Genomic DNA, 19,032 nt, shown 5'->3' on the forward strand with positions numbered 1-19,032 from the left:
CTAATATTAGATAGCTTTGGGGGTAAGAGAGCAAGTTACCTAAAATCCCTAGAAAAGTCTAAAAGAGTAAAGAGTGGATCTACTAAAGAGTGACTTCATACATTTCTGCTAGGATCCACAGCAGTGGTCAGGCTTCTTGGAGACGCTGATAAAATTAAGGAAAACAGCATGAATACTTGGTTGTTGTCCAATGCCAGAAGGAAGTCATAGTCTAAAAACCCACTGTCCAGAAAGAGGTCAGTCAGTAGTGTTTGAGCTATGTAGCACACTAGGTCTCTTTAGAAATAACCTGAAGTCCAGAATCTACTGAGGCTCTGCATATATAGAGTTGAAAAGCCCCAGCCTCTGAGGGGAAGTATGGAAGTCTGGCTGCTTTCCACAGCCTCAGACAGATCAGTCCCAAGGCTCTCAGTGACTGGTGCCAGGGTGCGTGGTTCTGAAACTTCACTGTGCATGGTTAGTGAACTTCACTGTGTATATTCCAGGGCCCAGCAATTGGTTTATTAACTTCTGACCCACGTACACATGCCTTATTTTATTGGCAGTAATACATTGTGTAGCTGGAGGGGGAAAGTGCCGATGAGACGAAGGAAAATATGGGTAACACTGCCTTTTGTAGCAGTAGTTTGTTTACGTTTTGGGGCCAAGAATAGTTACAGAGTGAAATTTTACAAAAATAATTAATTCATTGTATCAATAATGTTTATTTTTATGCTGAAGTAATAAAAGACTGAATCCCATAACCTGTTACAGGTTTGTATCATTGTGTCAACATGTTTTGACACATCAGACTTCAGCTAACTCATTAGTTTTCATTTCCCTCCCCATCCACTATTGTTTCCAGCAACAGATGTGTTATTTTTATAACTTTCATTATTCTACAGGGAGACCGTGGCCCACAGGGACCTCCTGGCTTACCTGGTGACGATGGATCAAGAGTAAGTTGCTATTTACACAGTCAAATCTGGAGTGAATCCTCATGAGGTGGGAATATGTTTGGTTTTTTTCCCTAAAACTCGTATTCTTTTTGTACAAAACCAGGGAGAAGATGGGGAAGTAGGACCAAGAGGTCTCCCAGGTGAAGCTGTAAGCAATGCTTTCTTATTCTTCTGTTTCTGTTACAAACAAAAATCACTATCAGCTGTTTTCCTTTCCATTGAACTGTTCTGAATTCCAGATACAAAACTTACTGCCTGTGTGTGCGTATAGAGAATACTGATGATGGCTGAAAAGCCAACAAATGAGCAGTTTTGTTAGGGGCGAAACATTATTTACAAGATTAGAATTAGGACAGGGATATATCCAGCCAAGTATACCTAAATTCCAGAATCACAAAAGCTATTCCATATCCTGCTGTGTAAAATCAGTCAGTGCAGTCCTTGATGCATGAGAATATAACCAAGCCCCTGTTGCTTTGAGAATGTTTTCTAAACATCTATTTATTAGAAAATAAGGCCTGGCTTCTCCTCTTGTTTCACACTCGTTTCACGTACAGAACTCCCACTGCTGTCAGCTGGAATTCTGCAGGTACTGTCACTGCAGAGCAGTTCTGCTCTGTAGGCAAGAAGTCAAGCCTCAGAAAAGGGGATTTCACTCCAAATGAATGATATATGGCTGCCTATTTGCAAAGTAGGAAGAAGCTGCTACAGAGTCAGTGATTTGTGACTATCACACATGAAGAGACAGGAGACTCAGTCTTACCTACTTTAGCAGCGTGGTGTGAACGATGGCACAGAACTAACATTAATTTACATAGTATAAAGCCGTAAGGTTACATTATAGACCAAATCTTGCTCACCTTATTTAGGAGGATAGCCACCGGTCTTTTGTGGAGATTTTTAGGGGTAAGAGGAATAAATCTGATTTCCAGAATGCCTTGCATTTACTATAATAAAATTAGCAGTAATTTTTAATTATTTGTTGGATCTTTACTACAGATAAAAGCCCTGTTTTACTCTTAGAATAGTAGCATAGAGTACAAAGACCGTCGTGTTTTTTAAGACAGGAATACAAACTTGTTTGCTGCTGTTCAGGTCAGGCCTTCGAGGCACAGCTGAAGCTTTAGTGGAAGATGCTGTGCCAATGTTCTGCACAAGAAAATACAAATAGTTATCTCCTCCCTTTCCCTGAAATGACCATACAGCAGCTAAATCAGCACTTGCCCTTACACTGACATCCTGTTCAGGTGAGATGGGGCTGGGCTGTGCCACCCGTTCCCGCAGGCCGGGAGGGAAGGGGCAGGCAGCCACCGGGAGCTTCCCCGTGCAGGCAGTGACACATGGCACCAGGCAGCCCTGTGGCATCGGATGGGGGCTGCCGGCGGGCAGGAGGGGCTCTGCCGCACGGTGTCACAGGCCGCCCCTTGGAGTCACTTTAGAAGGGTGAGGTGAGGGGTAGTGAGGTGGAGTCGGTCTCTGCTCCCAGGTAACAAGTGACAGGACAAGAGGAACCGGCCTCAAGCTGCCCCAGGGCAGGTTTAGCTGGAGCTGAGGGACAATTCCTTGCCCAGAGGGTGCTCAGGCATTGGAACAGGCTGCCCAGGGCAGGGCTGGAGTCACCGTCCCTGCAGGTGTTCACAGCCCGGGTAGACAAGGCCTCAGTGCCGTGGGTTAGTGGTGGCCTTGGCACTGCTGGGGAATGGTTGGACTGGATGACCTTAAAGGTCTTTTACAACCTGGTTGATTCTATGATTCAGGAGAATCTGTTATTGATGAATTTTTCCTTTCTTCCATTCTTTCTTACTTTCTCTCTCAACCCTCATGCTGCCTTCCCCTCATCCTTCCTATAGAATTAGCTAGGTTGGAAAAGACCTGTAATCAGGCTCAAATATGACGTTCCTTGCCCAGTCCTGCTCCTGGATCTCCCTGTTCCGAAAGAGTCATGGGGGTGTTGATAAGTGTTTCGTCTCTTACAGGGCCCACGGGGATTACTGGGCCCCAGAGGTACACCTGGTCCCCCTGGACAACCTGTACGTATGAGTTGGTTTGTATTTGCAATTTCCAGGAGAAAAATGGAAGTCCACCCAAAGTCGCTCATGCTTATATTGTGTGTTGTAGGGCATTGCAGGTATTGATGGACCTTCAGGCCCAAAAGGAAACATGGTGAGTATAAGCTGGGAACTAAAAAGGGTGTGGGTTCTAAGAATCCTCTCCACATTCTCTTGCCCCTGCCACTATGCCATCTCTTCCGTTTAATTAAGCTTTTCTGTGAGAATGTTTGGGTTCATTATGATTTTACATAGAAAAGAGAAGCTATCTATTACTTAGCCTTCAGCCAAAAGGCCTAACCATGCTTTCTGTCAAGCTCCTTTAGCACCATGGACTCCAGTGCTTAGGTCCTACATGTGGGCTGTTATTCTCTGTTAAAGAAAAAACCCATAATGTTCATTAGCATTAACAAAAAAAGTCATTCTGGATAGAAAATTGGTGGTAGACTTTAAAGAGGGAGGAACAATGTCTTCCTTTTAGCACTGACAGTGAAGATCTGTAGTGCAGAAATGCAAACCTAATGCCCTGGTATTTTTTTGCATGGTAGGGCCCTCAAGGGGAACCAGGACCTCCTGGTCAGCAAGGAATTCCCGGCCCACAGGTAAGTGTAAAATAACTCTCAAGACATATGCTGTAACGTGCAGCAAATTCTTAATAAATAGAAATTACTAAAAGGTTAGCATTTAATGTGCAAAACCGATAAAGCTTCAATGATTTTATAAATAACACTGCAAATATACTTGGGGCAGTGGGAGCAGAGTTTTCAAGTAAAGCTTTCAGAGGGAATTTTCATTCAGGAGAAAAATGACTCATTCAGTGTTCCTGGAATGCATTAGGAACGGCCACACCTGGAGGAGGACTCTGAATAGGATCTTGTTACAGACCCACTGCCAGAATAGTGGCTTGTGCAAAAGGCTCACACAAAACTCCTGATCTAACTTGTAAGGGGGGGTTGGAGGGAGGAAGCCACTTGTATTTGCCAGTATGTTTAAACAGATTAATGAGGGACCTTTAGTAGGGTGAATGTATGTATATTGTTCTCCCTGGTTTCTCACACTGGTTTCTTTTTGATAGGGGCTTCCTGGTCCTCAAGGTCCTATTGGACCTCCTGGTGAAAAAGTAAGTTACAGCATTATTCTAGTATTTCACAGTCAGTTCTGTGCAACAGCCTTGCTTATGTGTTTAAGAGCTTTGCTATGTTTCACAGAATAGTAAGCTAAGATCTAAAAATAAGCAGATCTTCCTGAAATCATTAAGTAAATGAATAGCCTGGCTGTCGTCTCATTTATGCCTTTTCACAAGCATCATTTCCTCCCTTTAATTTCAATTAATTCTCTGTTATTAGCTTCATAATCTCATCTGTGATATTGAACAGCGTGTACTTGTATGTTGATTTGTTTCACAGCAAGCTGTGAAAATTATTTTTATTAATCTCTTTTTTGATAACAAAGTTGTACCCATCCAAGTTCTCTGTTCTCAAGGGTTATATTTTGACACAGCTTTGCAGTATAATTGACACACTGTAGTGTGCCACTTGGTGGTTTTTCTCGTAAGCTCTCTGTTTGTACATACTCTTGTGGTTTGAAATGTGTCTTCTATTAATTTCAGAAATGTCAGTATTGAATTTTACACTAATTTTACCTTTCTCCCCTTTTTGCTGAATTCTTGCTCTATTGATTCTTCTTTGATTTTGCTTCTCCTCAGTGTTTAGTATGTAGTTTAGAGGAAATTGAAGGAGATTTTAGGAGTCAATATACATGGTTTTTACCTATATATTGGTTCCTAAGAAGTATTATTCTAACAAAATGGGCTAGGTCCACAATATATGCATTCCAGAGACTTTCATGAAGATGTACCATGCCTTTCAACTATGTGTGCTGGAGTTCTGTAACCTGTACTCTTCTTGATCTTGGTGGTATCTTTCATATGGTGAATCCTTTTATTCCTGAAATTCTAAATAATAGTTAATTTTGTACACTGGAGAATTCTTCCCCACCTCATGCTGTGTGTCTCTGTGTTCATAGATAATTCCTGAAGCCTGTTCTCAGGAATATGGGTGATTTGTATTGGCTAAAGACTGTAAGAACTGGCCTTATGCTTATATATTGTACAATAGTATCTTTCTGGGTTTAGTTTTGTCGTAGTTTTGGTTTATCTCTGATATCTATATGAACGTATTTAGGTATAACTGTATTTTATGTTCTTGGCTCTTAGAGTCAAATGTATTGGATGTGGGGTGGGGTTATTTTCCTCCCTAATTTGTTGCTTTTAAAAAAAATATTGTTATTGTTCTCTACAGCTGTGGTGGGTTTGCCAGTTTTTTTAAAATGTTAAAAACATTTAAGGTAGTTTGCTGGTTTAGGGCATACCAGTCATCAGCAGGGATGATGCTCCGTTATCCTAGTCAATGATAGAATGTTCACTGTTGTTAAGTTGTGTCTCTCTTACTGCATTTAGGGACCTCAAGGCAAGCCTGGCCTTCCTGGCCTTCCTGGTTCTGATGGGCCTCCTGTAAGTAACCAATATTTCTGGATACCTGTGTTGCAAAAGGAAGATGGAGCACTGGTAGTTCTAGTTGGCAACAGCATTATAAAATCCATCTAAAACTCCGCTAGATTTTGTTGGAGCGGTTAAAAATCAAAGAATGACATTTTTGAAGCAGCTGCTAAAAATGGCTGTGGGCTTTTAAAATGTGGTTCCAGATGATCAAATGCCTCTGAAACATCTGCAGGGATGTGTAAATACTCTAACTGACAAACAAGGGGCCAGACATTGCTTCACTGTAGTCCTACTATGTCAGTATGGCAAAGCAAATCATCTGTAAAAATACTCAACACTTGTTCTCTGAGGAAACAGAGAATAGACAGATCTTTCTCTGCTTCCTGACCTAAGGTGCATATTACATGTTTGGGCTGCTTCTTTCATTGTCTGCACTGGAACAGACAGTATTTAGAATCTTGTGATCCACTAAGGAATTCAGCTTAGCTCTGAGGATGCATTCACTCACATGAACAGAGTGTAACCACCTGAAGTAGCATCGCTTACAGTTCAGGCACTAAATTTAAATGGAATCATTGTTCATAATGACATGAATATACACTAGTTTTCTTGCATCAAAAACATCATCTTTTTGTACCACCAAGACAGTGTGACTTCTCAGATCATGTCTCTTCTCCCCTTGCCATTTTCCCTTACAATATTTCAAGTTAAATTTGCATTTCTTAAACAGGACTTTTCAATGACTGCAGGGGTTTCACTGCATAGATGCTTATTTACAAATAAAGAACTATACCCTGGGCTCACAATCTCTTTTACCCACCAAAGTACCATTTTCATGTAGTGTTATATATGCAAAGATAGTCCACCTAGAAGTCTCTATTTTGAATCGATGTGTAAACATCTAAACTTTCCCCCTTATCCTTTTCTGCATGATGGGAACAATGTTAATTTCTAAACATAAGCATTACTTTAACATCTGCATCTTGTTGAAAGCAGGGGGAGGGGAGGAATGCTGTTAAGAGATAATCAGGTATTAGCACAGGTCTGTACATGATGTACATCCCTACTGTGGTGGGTTGACCCCAGTCAGCAGCTAAACACCCCCCCAATCATTCACTTCTCCCACAGTGGGATGGAGGAGAGAATGAGATCAAAAGCAAGAAAACTCATTGGTTGAGGTAATAGCAGTTTAATAAGTGGAGCAAAGCTACACACAGAAGGAGAGTAAAATCAGGAATTCATTCATTACTCCCAATCTGCAGGCCAATAGCTAGCCACTTGCTGGGAAGTTGGGCTTCAGCATGCATAAGGACTACTTGGGAATACAAACACCATAACTGTGAATGTCCCCTCCTTCCTTCTCCTTTCCCTGAGCTTTTATTGCTGAGTATGATGTGGTATGGTATGGTATGGTATGGTATGGTATGGTATGGTATGGTATGGTATGGTATGGTATGGTATGGTGTGGTATGGTATGGTGTGGTATGGTATGGTATATCCCTTTGGGCAGTTGGGGTCCGCTGTCCCATCTGTGTCCCCTCTCAACTTCTTGCTCAACCTGAGCTTGCTGTCTGAGGGGTTAGAAGGCAACAACAAGAAAACCACACTGTACAAGCACTGCTCAGCAATAGCCAAAACACTGGTGTGTTATCTAGATGGTTTGAGTCACAAATCCAAAACACAGCATCATATGGCCTGCTATGAAAAAACCTAACTCCATGGGTACACCCACCCACTTATCTCCCTCATGCACAGTCAGGTTTGTTCAGAGGAAGGGCTGTAGAGGCAGGTTAAACTTCAGTCCATTTTAATTGATGTGACCTATTTGCAAACATAGAACTACACTAGTGATTGAAGGCAATGAACAATACCTTCCTGACTGCAGTGAGCTTTGTAGCTGTTCCCGTGGTATCTGTGTTAAGATCTGATGGAAGCTTCAGAGCATTTTTTTCAGGAGATGAGGAAAACTCTTGCTAGCTATTTCATTTCACTTCTATATGAGGAAATGTCCTTCTATTTTGAAGGTGAAACATTGTTAAAAGTGGTATAATATACTGGAATTAATAGAAATCTAAAAGGATACAAATGCATTCTTTATTAGCAGCGTTTTTAAAGTCATTTTAAGTTATAGAGACCTCTAACTGGATTGAGATTTAGATTTCATGCTCAAGAATGCATATTCTGGGAGGTTAGGATTAAAACCCTGACATACGTAGATTTAAACAAGCAAATAACAAATCTTTAATGTTAGTAAGACAAACTCTTTAAAGGATAACTGACCGTCACTGGTAAGCAGGTATCAAATGCTTTTTATTTTAATCATTCTTATAATAAAGAACATAGTTTAAACTGTTTTCCAAGGCCAGAAAATTGAATGTAAGCACCAGGGGTTTGTCATGTAAGATTAACAGCCACATCAAAGTCATATCATATTTGAGAGACTGAAAACATTTTGCAATGTCAATGACACCAAAACATGAATGGTTGTAGTAACTGGCTACATGTTGCATGGGAACACATGCTTGGCAAAACTAAAGATTTACTGTGCTTCTCTAGTAAGACTGATGAGCATAAATTCCTGATTGTTTCTCATAAACTTCAATTAACCTTTAGTTGCATTAAATTGCTTTTAAATTTTGCAGCATTTTGGTGCATTTTCTTCAAGAAAGGAAAACAGTGGATCGGTTAATGTTTTGAGTGCTGCAGTATTAATGTCAATGATGCAGAACATAGGCTAACACAGAAACATATTTTGTTTGAAAAGGAAGTCACACTTTAAAACAAAGACATAGAACATTAGGGCTAGATCAGCCTTCTATTGGCTTCTGCAGCAAATTCCATAATCTTTCAAATAATTTTAGGAATGTGTAATATTAATCACCCTGCTTGTTTCAGAATCAAATCTGTTGATGTCTTGCGTTATAAGCTCTTACTGCTGAAACATTAACTAAACAAAAGAGGTGATCAGGATAGTCCTGAAAACATTAACATAACTATTGTCCAGTTTCTTCTTTATTATATAAATTAAATCAGTATTTAAAAGAACATCTTTTCTCAACATTTTGTGCTTGTGTGTGTTCTAATTTAGAAAAAGTGATGGGTGACCTGAAATTCAAGTGTTTAAATAATTGTGATTTTATAATAAAATGTCACTACCAAAAAATGAGTATTTCCCATATCAGATACGTTTCTTTTAAATCAGGGTCATCCTGGCAAAGAGGGTCAGTCTGGAGATAAAGGTGCATTGGTGAGTTTTAAAACTTTTCCATTTATTTATGTAGCTTTCAAGAAAACCTTTGGCAAGTTTTTCAGCTTTATGACACATTGTTGCTCCAAGAACTGTTTAGGAAGATATTTGAAAACTCATGGCACATTCAAAGCATCTGTGTAGAGAAAAAAATACTTATTATATTCTAAATATTATAGAAATTCTAAATAATATAGAGATTAAACTTTGAAAGTAAAACTGATTGTGGAGTTGACAGAATGGCAGTCAATGGAAGTTGCATGCGTTTCATATAAATAACTTGTGAATAGTTTCAGTTTACAGTTCCATTGTATGGAGTACCCACGAGGGCTCTTCGGAACCTTGTACAAATGCTTGCAAGTTCATTGTATTTTTTAGGTCACCTTCAAGTCAGTTGCAGTGAGAAGTAATTTCTTTATTTCTTTATGAAGCACTGAGGAGTCTTGGGGCTCTTTACAGCATTCTGCTTGCTCAGCATTGACCTTCATTTATCCAGAATAACAACCATTGTAGCACCTGAAATCAGTTTCAGTTGCAGTACTGCTTTCAGTGGCAATACTGAAGCACAGTCTGAATAAATAGCATGAACAAACGGATAGAACAGCTCAGAAAGTACAATTCCACTGAAACCAGCATATTACTATTTGTCCAAAATGTTGTTCTCTTTTAAAGGCTTGTAGATTTTATCCTGATTCCTTGAGAAAATAAAGCTTGCACAGAGCATTTATGTTTTGAAATTACATGTGTATGTGACCATCTTATCAGTTGTTCCTTACTTCTTTTGAATTTACTGATCAGTTTCAGCCAAATTTGATGGCTAATTTTATTTCTCAGAGATGTTAGCAGTCTAGAGGTGTTGTGAGAAGACAGTTGGAAAGGCCTCATTATGGAAAGATCTTACTATCTGTCCATCTCAGACATTGGAGAATCATCAACAAAGCACCTTTAGACACAGATTGGTTTTGTTTGTTGCTTTTTCCAGTGACCATTGTTTCAGATAATTTATATTGTGGATAGATTTTTCTGAAATGTACAAGTAGAACCAAGTTCATATTTCTCTTAATCATTTTATAGTGATATTGAACTTGGCTATTGGTATGTGATAGGACTTTTCTTAGTGGCAGGCAGCCCAGTGTTATTTTGATGTCTCACTCAAGACTGCTGCGTTATAGTGAAAGAACAAAGATAGACTCAGAAGAGAACTGCTTGCTAACCAAGTACTGTACAAACAAAGGTTCTTTACTCCAATGTATTTTAGGGGCCTCCAGGTCCTCAGGGTCCAATTGGCTATCCAGGTCCTCGTGGTGTAAAGGTAAGAGTTAATTACTGGATTTCTGCCTCCACCATTTTTTGAATATGTGCATGTGGGTAATTCTTTATATTCTTTCTTTAGGGAGCTGATGGTGTCCGTGGTCTCAAGGGATCCAAAGGTGAAAAGGTAAATCTGACTTCATTTAACTCCTTTCCCTTTATTCACTGTGTTGTCTTCTGTCTCCTTCACTGCAGCATATTTTCTCTTGCACCAGTGAGTTTATTTTTGCCTTACCATAGGGACATACCAAGCCCACTTCATAAGTCAGTGACCTCCATGGTTATTTACACTGGTACAAAGTGAATATAAAACCTTCAGTTACTAGCATGGCTTAGAATTCTCTTTGCTTCAGTTAAAGTAACTTCTTTCTAAGGTGCTCTTAGAGTAGAGAATTAGACATCCCCTCTCTTGTTAATACTATAGTGGGTACGAAGAAACTTGTGCCTCAGAGAGATTTGTGGTGTCAGTAGTGTTGTTTTATCTGTTTTGATAAAGCTGTAGGCTAGGTTTTGTAGTTTTTTTAATGTACATCTTCGATGGCTTTCTAGGTTCCAGGTGGTTTTGTTCCAGATCTTTGGCTTTGCCAGAGAGTTGGACAGCCCCAGCCAGATGCATATATATGAACACGAAGAAAGCTTTTACATCCTCCCAATACCATTAATTCTGTATACAGAGCTCTTACTAGAGCAAACACCAGCTACTGTGATCTCTACTGACTTCTGATAGTCTGCAGTGGTTAAAGCTACAGCCAGAACTGGTTAAATTCCCACTTTCCTCAGCACTGAGAATGAGACAAATAACAAACACCATCAGTCATACTTCTGACTTTACAGGCAAATTCAGCCTTGAGGCTCTGGTGACTACTGTGCAGATATTTATAGCTATTTCTAAAGCAGAAGTCTCAGTCTTGTTGAAAAGCCTTGATTTCAGCACTAGAGATCTGTCTTTCATGCTCAGATGCCACGAGCTGCTGTACGCTTTCAGGCTTTCCTAAATCACAGTTTGTCTAGTCTGCATATACTCATTTTAGAGTTGCTTGTTAAATCGAAGATAAAAAAGAGTGTGTTTAGTACCTGTGGAAACAGGACAGTTCAAAACCCCAGCTTTTTCTTGTTCCTTATTAAACTATTACTATCCATCTAGGACAAAATACAGGACTTGCATATAAATAAGCTTAATACGTGTGTGTGTATGTGTATGTGTATCAGTGAATACTGATTAACATGATTTCCACAATATTTCTGTGTTGATCTCACAGTTGCAATAAGACACTGAATTCTTATGAATACTTCAAAAGATCACACAAAGACATTTCACAGACTGTCCACACAGTGTTACACTGGCCTTTTTTACTGACATTATTCTGATGCCATTACATGGGGGAAATCACTGTAAGAGACAGAAATAAATACAGTGATCATTTAGGAAAGCCTCTGTAGATCTGGAATGGTCCCAGGAAAAGTCTCCGTAGTAAACCTGATTAGAACTCTAGCTATTTTATTTTTTGTTAGCAGCAGAAGAGGAAATAGAGCATTCAGTTCTCTCTTCCCACGTGGAATAAAATCATCCTCTTGTAGATCTCAATAGCTGGAACCTCGCTGTGAAAGCTGAAGAAGAGTTTCAGTTCATTTGGCAGCCATTTGGACAGTAGCTGGCCTGCGGTCAGTCATTGCTGATATGTTGCAGAGTTTTCTCATTCAGTTATTATTGCCCAGGGCCATAACTGAGCAGCTTCTACAACTAAAGCCTTTTTTTTCATGTATTCTGCACTCTTTTTCACAACTTTCTGAACTTTAAGAAACACCACCCTGAAATTTTAATCTATGCAATAAGGTGACCATATAAAGCTTAGTTTTACCATTTAGAAAGTGTGGGAAACCTGCTTTTAGAAGGCTTTTTAGTATATTTTTCAATGAATCCCAATGGGTTACCTCCTTTTTTTTTTGTGTCTCTTCACCAATTTTGAGCTGTTTACCACAAATCTATTCCTGTCACCCTTTCTAGGGTTATTTGTTGCATGCACTATGACTGCTTCTGAACAAAACCAAAATGGCTTTAGCCTTGCAATCTGTCTCAGTTGCTGACAGGGGAGAAGATAAAGCTTTTTTAAGCACAGGAATGCAAAATGCAAACTTCTTTTTCAAAGTGAGGGTGAAACAGAAAGCCTATCTTGTGGTTTTTTGTTTAGTTGGAGGGGTTTTTTTCAGTAATATGAAGTACAGTATCACTCTTGCCTGGCTTTATTGACAGCCCAGATATTACTCAGCTACTAAGTCAGCAATATTGCTTCAGCATATTAAAAAATACTGAACATTTTACTATGTGCTTTTCATCACAAAGACCTTTGCTCCCAGGACATAATGAAGCATCCAATAAAAACGCAGCCTGGATATTTTAACAGTAGTTGTATGATGAACTCATCCAACTACATACAGTCTAAGAAAGAGCAAACCCAAAGCTGATCAGTTATACTAGAGCAAGTCAGTTGTGAACAACTCCACCGAGCAAGTCTGAAGATTTCTGTTTGTATCTAAACTAACTTCTAATTGCATAAATGAAAGTTCTCAGAGTACCGTCTGCTTCACCTTCAGCATGGAGGCCTATTAAAAGGCTTAGAGTAAATTCGCCGTCAGAATTTACTAGGTAGAAGATAAGTAATTCTCACTAGGAATAACACCAGTGTGAACCTATTTTGCCACTGTATATGGATTCAATCTTAATGGTCATTAGTTTTTCTACTTTCTTTCAATCACGTCATCTAATGAAAGTAGGCAGGGCTGAGTGTTGCCAGATATTGAACTACTATATAGAGATGACTACTTCTTCGTTTAGGTTATGAACACTAATTCCTGTCTTTTTTTTTCTTATTAAGGTGTGATAACCAGCCATTTTTTTTATTCCTTTTCATGGTACTATTAAGACACTAGTTTAAAAGAAAGATTAATTCAAAAGGAGATCCTGTTATCAAGAAGAATAACACTGAATAATTTGCCACCAATTTATTTTAGATAATTGAATGGATCACCTTATTAAATAGAGTGATTATCAAAAAAAGCTTAGGAGTTAAGAAAGAGCTTTGCACGATAATTCATAATAAACCAGAACTGTATTGTCTCTATCTTTAAGCAGATTTTAAACAGCTTTAAACAGCTGTTATTAGAAACTTTTAAATAAAAACTAATTTTGCATAGTGCACTGATACACTTCCTCTGAAATAGCAATAGCCATATTAGATTTGCAGGTGTCTGAACATCTCACTGCAGAATATATTAGCTAAATATATGCCATGATGAATGTATTCTTTTATCTGTGGCAAAAAGAATCCTCTCTATTACTGAAAGTCATTCTATGCATTTCTGCTTTTTTTAGGGTGAAGACGGTTTTCCAGGATTTAAAGGTGACATGGGCCTTAAAGGTGACCGGGTAAGCAGTTATTCATAACCCATATGTTCTTAAAACGTGTCAGTGTTATTATTTTGAAAGGATCAGTGAACAAATAAATGTAGACCAAAAATGAGGTAAGAGCCAGTAGCTTAAATTATTTCTGTTCTCTGTGCATACACAGGTTTGAGCCAGAGGTTTGGTTCTTGTGAGTCAGCAATGGCAGGGTTATAAGGAGGAAGGCAATATCAGTCTTGGATATCCTTTTCACTAAGCTTGTGCCTATGGAATCTCCTTTTCCAGATTCCAAGATCTCTAGTATTTGCCTGAGGAAAACTAATCTATCCAGGATAAAGATGTTTCCATTGCAACATAGCATATTGCAAATGTCTGCCAAAATGAAGTTGATTTAACCCAATGAACACTTCCTTTCATAGGAAGTGTTGTGGAGGTTCTAAAAAAACTTCTCACGAGAGGCTCTTGGCCTTTATCTGTTGTCTGTATACATAAATAACTGGGAAGATGGTATCCATGTTAGTACTTAAATATAGACATGCTTCTTTCTATCGACTGTCAGAGTGCCTTCAGAAGAATTTAGGGAAGAGAAAACAAGAATACACTGTTTCCAGATGTAGCTCTCTTCAGGCAAAGCGACTGGGCTCTTAGACTCTTGAAAGTCATATGCAGTGCCTAATTTTTGTACATATATCCATTTATATAATGAACATACACAGTGGTATTTTCCTCATTGGAAATTTGGCAGGGTTTTGAGCAACCTGATCTTGTTGAAGATGTCTCTCTGCATTGCAGGAGGGTTGGACTGAATGATCCTTATAGGTCCCTTCCAACCCAAACCATTCTATGATTCTGTAATTCTAATCTTTATCTACGTTTACTGAAAACTTATTTTCAAGTAATCATAGGTAGTCACTTTAATATATGCACAAAGGCAATTGTTCCATATTTATAATGTTGTATGTTTTAGGGAGAAATTGGTCAGCCAGGTCCACGAGGAGAAGATGGTCCAGAAGGTCCTAAAGGTAGAGCAGGTCCATCTGGGGACCCAGGTGCTGCTGGCCCAGCTGGAGAAAAGGTCAGTAGTCAGATACCAACTAAACAAACATGTAATGGTGATAGGTGCTTTATATATATAAAGCATATATATATAACATATATATAACATACATAGAACATGTATGTTCATCACTAAAAAACCAAGCTTCCATATCTGCAAAATCTTTAGCTACCTAATGGTAGATTTTAGGCAATACTACTACAGCAGATCACTGGAGTTCACATTTGAACAAGTACTGGGAATCACTAGTATTATTTGTAAGTATACAGAAAGGCATTTTAGGACTTCATCAGCACATAAGGCAGCTAAATCCTTACCCCAAATTACATGCAGTGAATGCCAGCTAAGGGAAACATGATTCAAAGAAAATAGTTGGGCACAAAGGAGGATAAAGATACTGCTGGTGAGTGAATTAATATTCAGTCATATTATGACAAATTGTAACCTGAAGATTGCTTTAAACAAAATAAAAATAAAAAAAAAAAAGGTTGGAAAAAAGTGAAAGGGGCTGTTAAAAAGGATGGTGGTGTGAAATATAGGAGTGGACAAGCTCAAAGATAAGTACAAATCTCCCCAGAATCCTGACCTCAACAAAAACTACTGGAGACTAATGTAGAGGAGGAAAAGAGGCTGAGGAATGCGTGTGCAGGTGCCATATCTCACTGTGTGACAGCATCAGAAAAGAAAGGCAATTTCAGCAGTGGAATACTGGATAACTAGGAAAGAATGGTAAAATAAAACAAAAGTGGTGGTTCAGAAATGCATATACTATATTTCACTAAAGTGAGAACATAGTGAAGAAAATATTTCCCTTAATTTTATTTTTTTTTGTTTAACTGTGGCTTTAATGCTAGTTCTGTCTTGAAAAGAATAGGACAGGAGGTGCATTTTACATTTCTTTCTCAGTTTTGCTGTCTTTGAAATAGGAACAGTTACTATTTTGCAGCAATAGACCATATGACATCATGATTGATTGTTCTGTCTTTTTATCTATATACAGTCTTTGAAAGTATACACTGAAATCTTAGTAATTATTTGGTACCACTAAAAAGATAATAAGATTCACAGTTAAGAACAGTTAAGTTAAGCAAACTTGGGAACAAACTCTCTTTTCATCAAAAGCTGCTACTTTTTGCAAGTATGTCATTAATAGTACTTTAGAAAGATACTAGGGTTATAATGTGAGCATAATGTCATTCATAAACTCTTAGAGAAGTATATAACCAAAAACTCACTTCACTCATTAAAAAAAAAGATAAAAAGATTTATTCTTAGGTTTACTTAACTATTGCAAATTACGAATCAGTGCTCTCCACAGTTTTGCAAGATATCTCAGCAGCTCTTAAGTCATTGAATTGATTCATTAGGTCATGAATCAAAGAACATATAAAAAACTATTCTCCTATCTGAATTCAGCCTGAGTTCACACCAGAAAGCCAGTGTACTCAGTTTTAACTAGATCAGCAAAACAATCCACAATATTAAGGGTCATATTATACATATTAAACAATACTAAGGGTCATACTATCTTTACTCACAACATATTTGTATTCTCCAGAAAGAACTGTACATTTCATGGCAATGATTGTTTTCTGTATCACTGAGCTGACAAAAATGTAAGGATATTAGGAATCTTACAGAAATGTGTATAGTTGTCATGATGTCTGCAGAATAATTAACTAAGAACATCTGCAAAAGACTCTTTCTCAAGTCTTTATGACCTAAGTTAAAAACAAAGTAAACCAAATCAAACCCAAATAAACTTTGTTTTATAGTTGTTACTTTTTGAATATGAATTTGAGTTATTTCCAATTCCTGTTACTGAAATTACTCAATGTGAATATAGGTTCATGTTTTCAAGCGTTTCTTCTTCACAGTGACATATATGGGACTCACAGTCTGACAAGTCCAGAATCTGCAGCCCTGTCAGAAAATATTTGAAAAAGATATTGGTGTTGATAGCACTGTTAGCTGGGCTTGGAATTTTATAGCCAAAGTTTTACCTTTTCTACAGATATTTATACCTTTTCTTGCCCATTGAAAGTCAAACATCTACTCTGGATATTCTGTGGATACTTGGTCAGAACAGAGTGTGTCAGGAAAGAGTTCTGTGATGTTGGGTCTGTGATATTTATTTTAGCACAAAGACTAGAATAATCTTTATGAACTCATAGATCTCCCTACAATACTGGAGAAGTGCTTGTAAGACCGGTTATCAATGTTCTATTCCTTTGTCATTCCTATGACTTATTTAAGGAAAAGATCCTACTCTTCCATGGTAATGAAAGTGCCAGAGTAGTCGCTTATTCTCTATGTTCAACTGATCCTGTGATAAGAAAACTCTCTTGCCCAAGTAGGTCTAAGGCTGGATTTGCTTAATAAAGGATATGCCAGGTATGGTGCCAAAAAAATGAGGAACACATCAGAGAAGAGCTTATCATGAAAAAAACCATCCATACCCTCATTCAAAACCTGGCAACTGGGCTTGCTTAATCATAAAATCAGGGACAAAACTTACACTGACTTTGGCAAGAGTTTGATGCACTGTCATGATGCAGAACATTTCATTTATTGTAATGTGTGCAGCTTGTTTCAGTTTCACACAGAACTGGCAGCATTATAATATTTCCATAAATCAAAGCATTCTTTAAAATAATGTCTGTGCCAGACACATGCACTTACATGAATATAATGATATACAACATCTTTATTCATGTGCTGCATTTTTTATGAATAGACATATTTCTTTGGACAAATTTCTTTTCCCATCCAGGTCTCTCCTTCCTCTTTTTCATTATCTAAGGTTACTGCAGATTACCATCTTATATTATATAATCATATCTTTTCTACTGAGATCTTCTCCAAAATGTGATAGTCTGGAGAATAAAAAAAAGACAAAGAGGGAAAAAAAAAAAGAAAGCAGAAAAACATATTAGCTGTGTAAAGCAAATAAGAAATCTTGTCCCAGTATTATTACCAAGAAGGTTCACATCTTTCTTTGTGTGATATTGCAAAGACAAACTGCTTTCCCTTGCTTTTGAAAGTGGCAAACCATCACTCATCTGCTAGAGGTATGAAGAAAACATCTCAGTGGGGCAGGATACTGTATTTCATTTCTAGGTTGTTAATGTCAGTGTTGATCAGACTGCTCACCCTGTTGTCCTTTCTGAACATAGCAAGTTGATAATAGTTGTTGACAAATCTATTGTCCACAGTAGTCAGTGGGGTCTGATTTATCAGTCTCAAATATGTTAGTTCTATTCAAGAAAAAACGGATTCTTCAAATGCCTGTTCATGAAAAATCTGTGGAAAATGGAGCAGCCATTGCACAGTATAAATTACAAAGGATTTCTTCTGACTTAAACCTATTAACACCCTGATTTCTTTAGGGAATATTAATAGTTTAATGACCTCAACCCCACATCTATACGCAGCACTTCAAGGTGGAAAAGGCACCTGGGTATTGACTTCGCTGAACTCGTTCATTGGAGTGGGAATTTTATTTAAATTTGGGGAACTAAGTGAACCAGTGATTAATAGTAAAAGTGATAAATTGAAACAATTGAGTATTATATTCCATGAAGTATCATCACTCTTAAGTTGTGGAAAAAATATTTTCTGTAGAAGTTTGCTGAACACTGAGGAGGATAAAATAAAATCTAATACTGCCTTCTCATTTCAGGGTAAGCTTGGTGTACCCGGATTGCCAGGATATCCAGGAAGACAGGGTCCAAAGGTGAGCTGTAAATGAGCTGTATATCTTGTGCTTTGACATTAGTCACGAGAGCAGCTATTTTCTTTGTGGTTGGGGAAACAGAGTGTGGGCATCAAAGCATGGGCCATTTTTCACATTTTCTTTCTTGGCAATCATGTTCTGAAGTAAAATCTTCACAAACATTGGATTCCCTAAGGCAGGCTTTTTAAGGAGCACTATCTTTCCTTTTAACTAGACTGCCTTCAAACCTTTGCCAGCCTCTCATGAGTTGTGTTTTTGTGTGAACATCAGACTGGTGTGCATTGAACAACAATTGGAAAGCAAAAGAACTGCTGATATGTCTGAAAGAGAGTGAGCACTCTCTTGACCATTAAATGGATGCCAATATTGATGGGAATGGTACAAGGATTCCATTTGCTGGAATTACTGCTTTTTCCAAAGAAGCAGCCATATTTCTTTGAAACATAATTTACGATTTTCATCATGGTTTCCTTTTGCTTCTGTTAAGATGAACATGATAAAGCCCAACCCTTAGTTGATTTATATGCCTACGTAATCCTTAGCTATTTTTTTCTGTTTTGATTGCAACAGAAAACCCTCTCGGGGACTTCTGGTTTAAATGAAGGCTTATGTTTTGAATATATTTTCATGAAACATATTTTGAAGAAGGTCATCCCTTACACAGCTTTAGGCAGTGGACATGCTAAATGAATTGCAAGCTCTCTTCTCTCTGATTAGCAAGAAAATAAAAACTGGAATAAAAGCATAATTCTGTAGACATTTCCCAGTGTAGAGGAGGTCATTAGGGACAGATTG

The 19,032-nt window shown here is 38.1% G+C and overlaps 1 protein-coding gene across 1 annotated transcript in view; it reads left to right on the plus strand.

Moving 5' to 3' along the window:
* Positions 1-19,032, plus strand: part of LOC104402225 (collagen alpha-1(XI) chain-like) — a gene marked incomplete at both ends in the record, with an annotated part of 90,010 nt that overhangs the window by 19,754 nt on the left and 51,224 nt on the right. Inside the window, 11 exons of the mRNA XM_010010044.1 lie at positions 885-938; positions 3,057-3,101; positions 3,535-3,588; positions 4,062-4,106; positions 5,445-5,498; positions 8,689-8,733; positions 9,992-10,045; positions 10,127-10,171; positions 13,415-13,468; positions 14,412-14,519; positions 18,184-18,237. Coding sequence (XP_010008346.1) covers positions 885-938; positions 3,057-3,101; positions 3,535-3,588; positions 4,062-4,106; positions 5,445-5,498; positions 8,689-8,733; positions 9,992-10,045; positions 10,127-10,171; positions 13,415-13,468; positions 14,412-14,519; positions 18,184-18,237 — 612 coding nt within the window. The remainder of the gene's footprint in view (positions 1-884; positions 939-3,056; positions 3,102-3,534; positions 3,589-4,061; positions 4,107-5,444; positions 5,499-8,688; positions 8,734-9,991; positions 10,046-10,126; positions 10,172-13,414; positions 13,469-14,411; positions 14,520-18,183; positions 18,238-19,032) is intronic.

Source organism: Nestor notabilis, unplaced genomic scaffold (assembly GCF_000696875.1).
Source record: "Nestor notabilis isolate BGI_N333 unplaced genomic scaffold, ASM69687v1 scaffold1520, whole genome shotgun sequence".
Lineage (NCBI taxonomy): Eukaryota > Metazoa > Chordata > Aves > Psittaciformes > Psittacidae > Nestor > Nestor notabilis.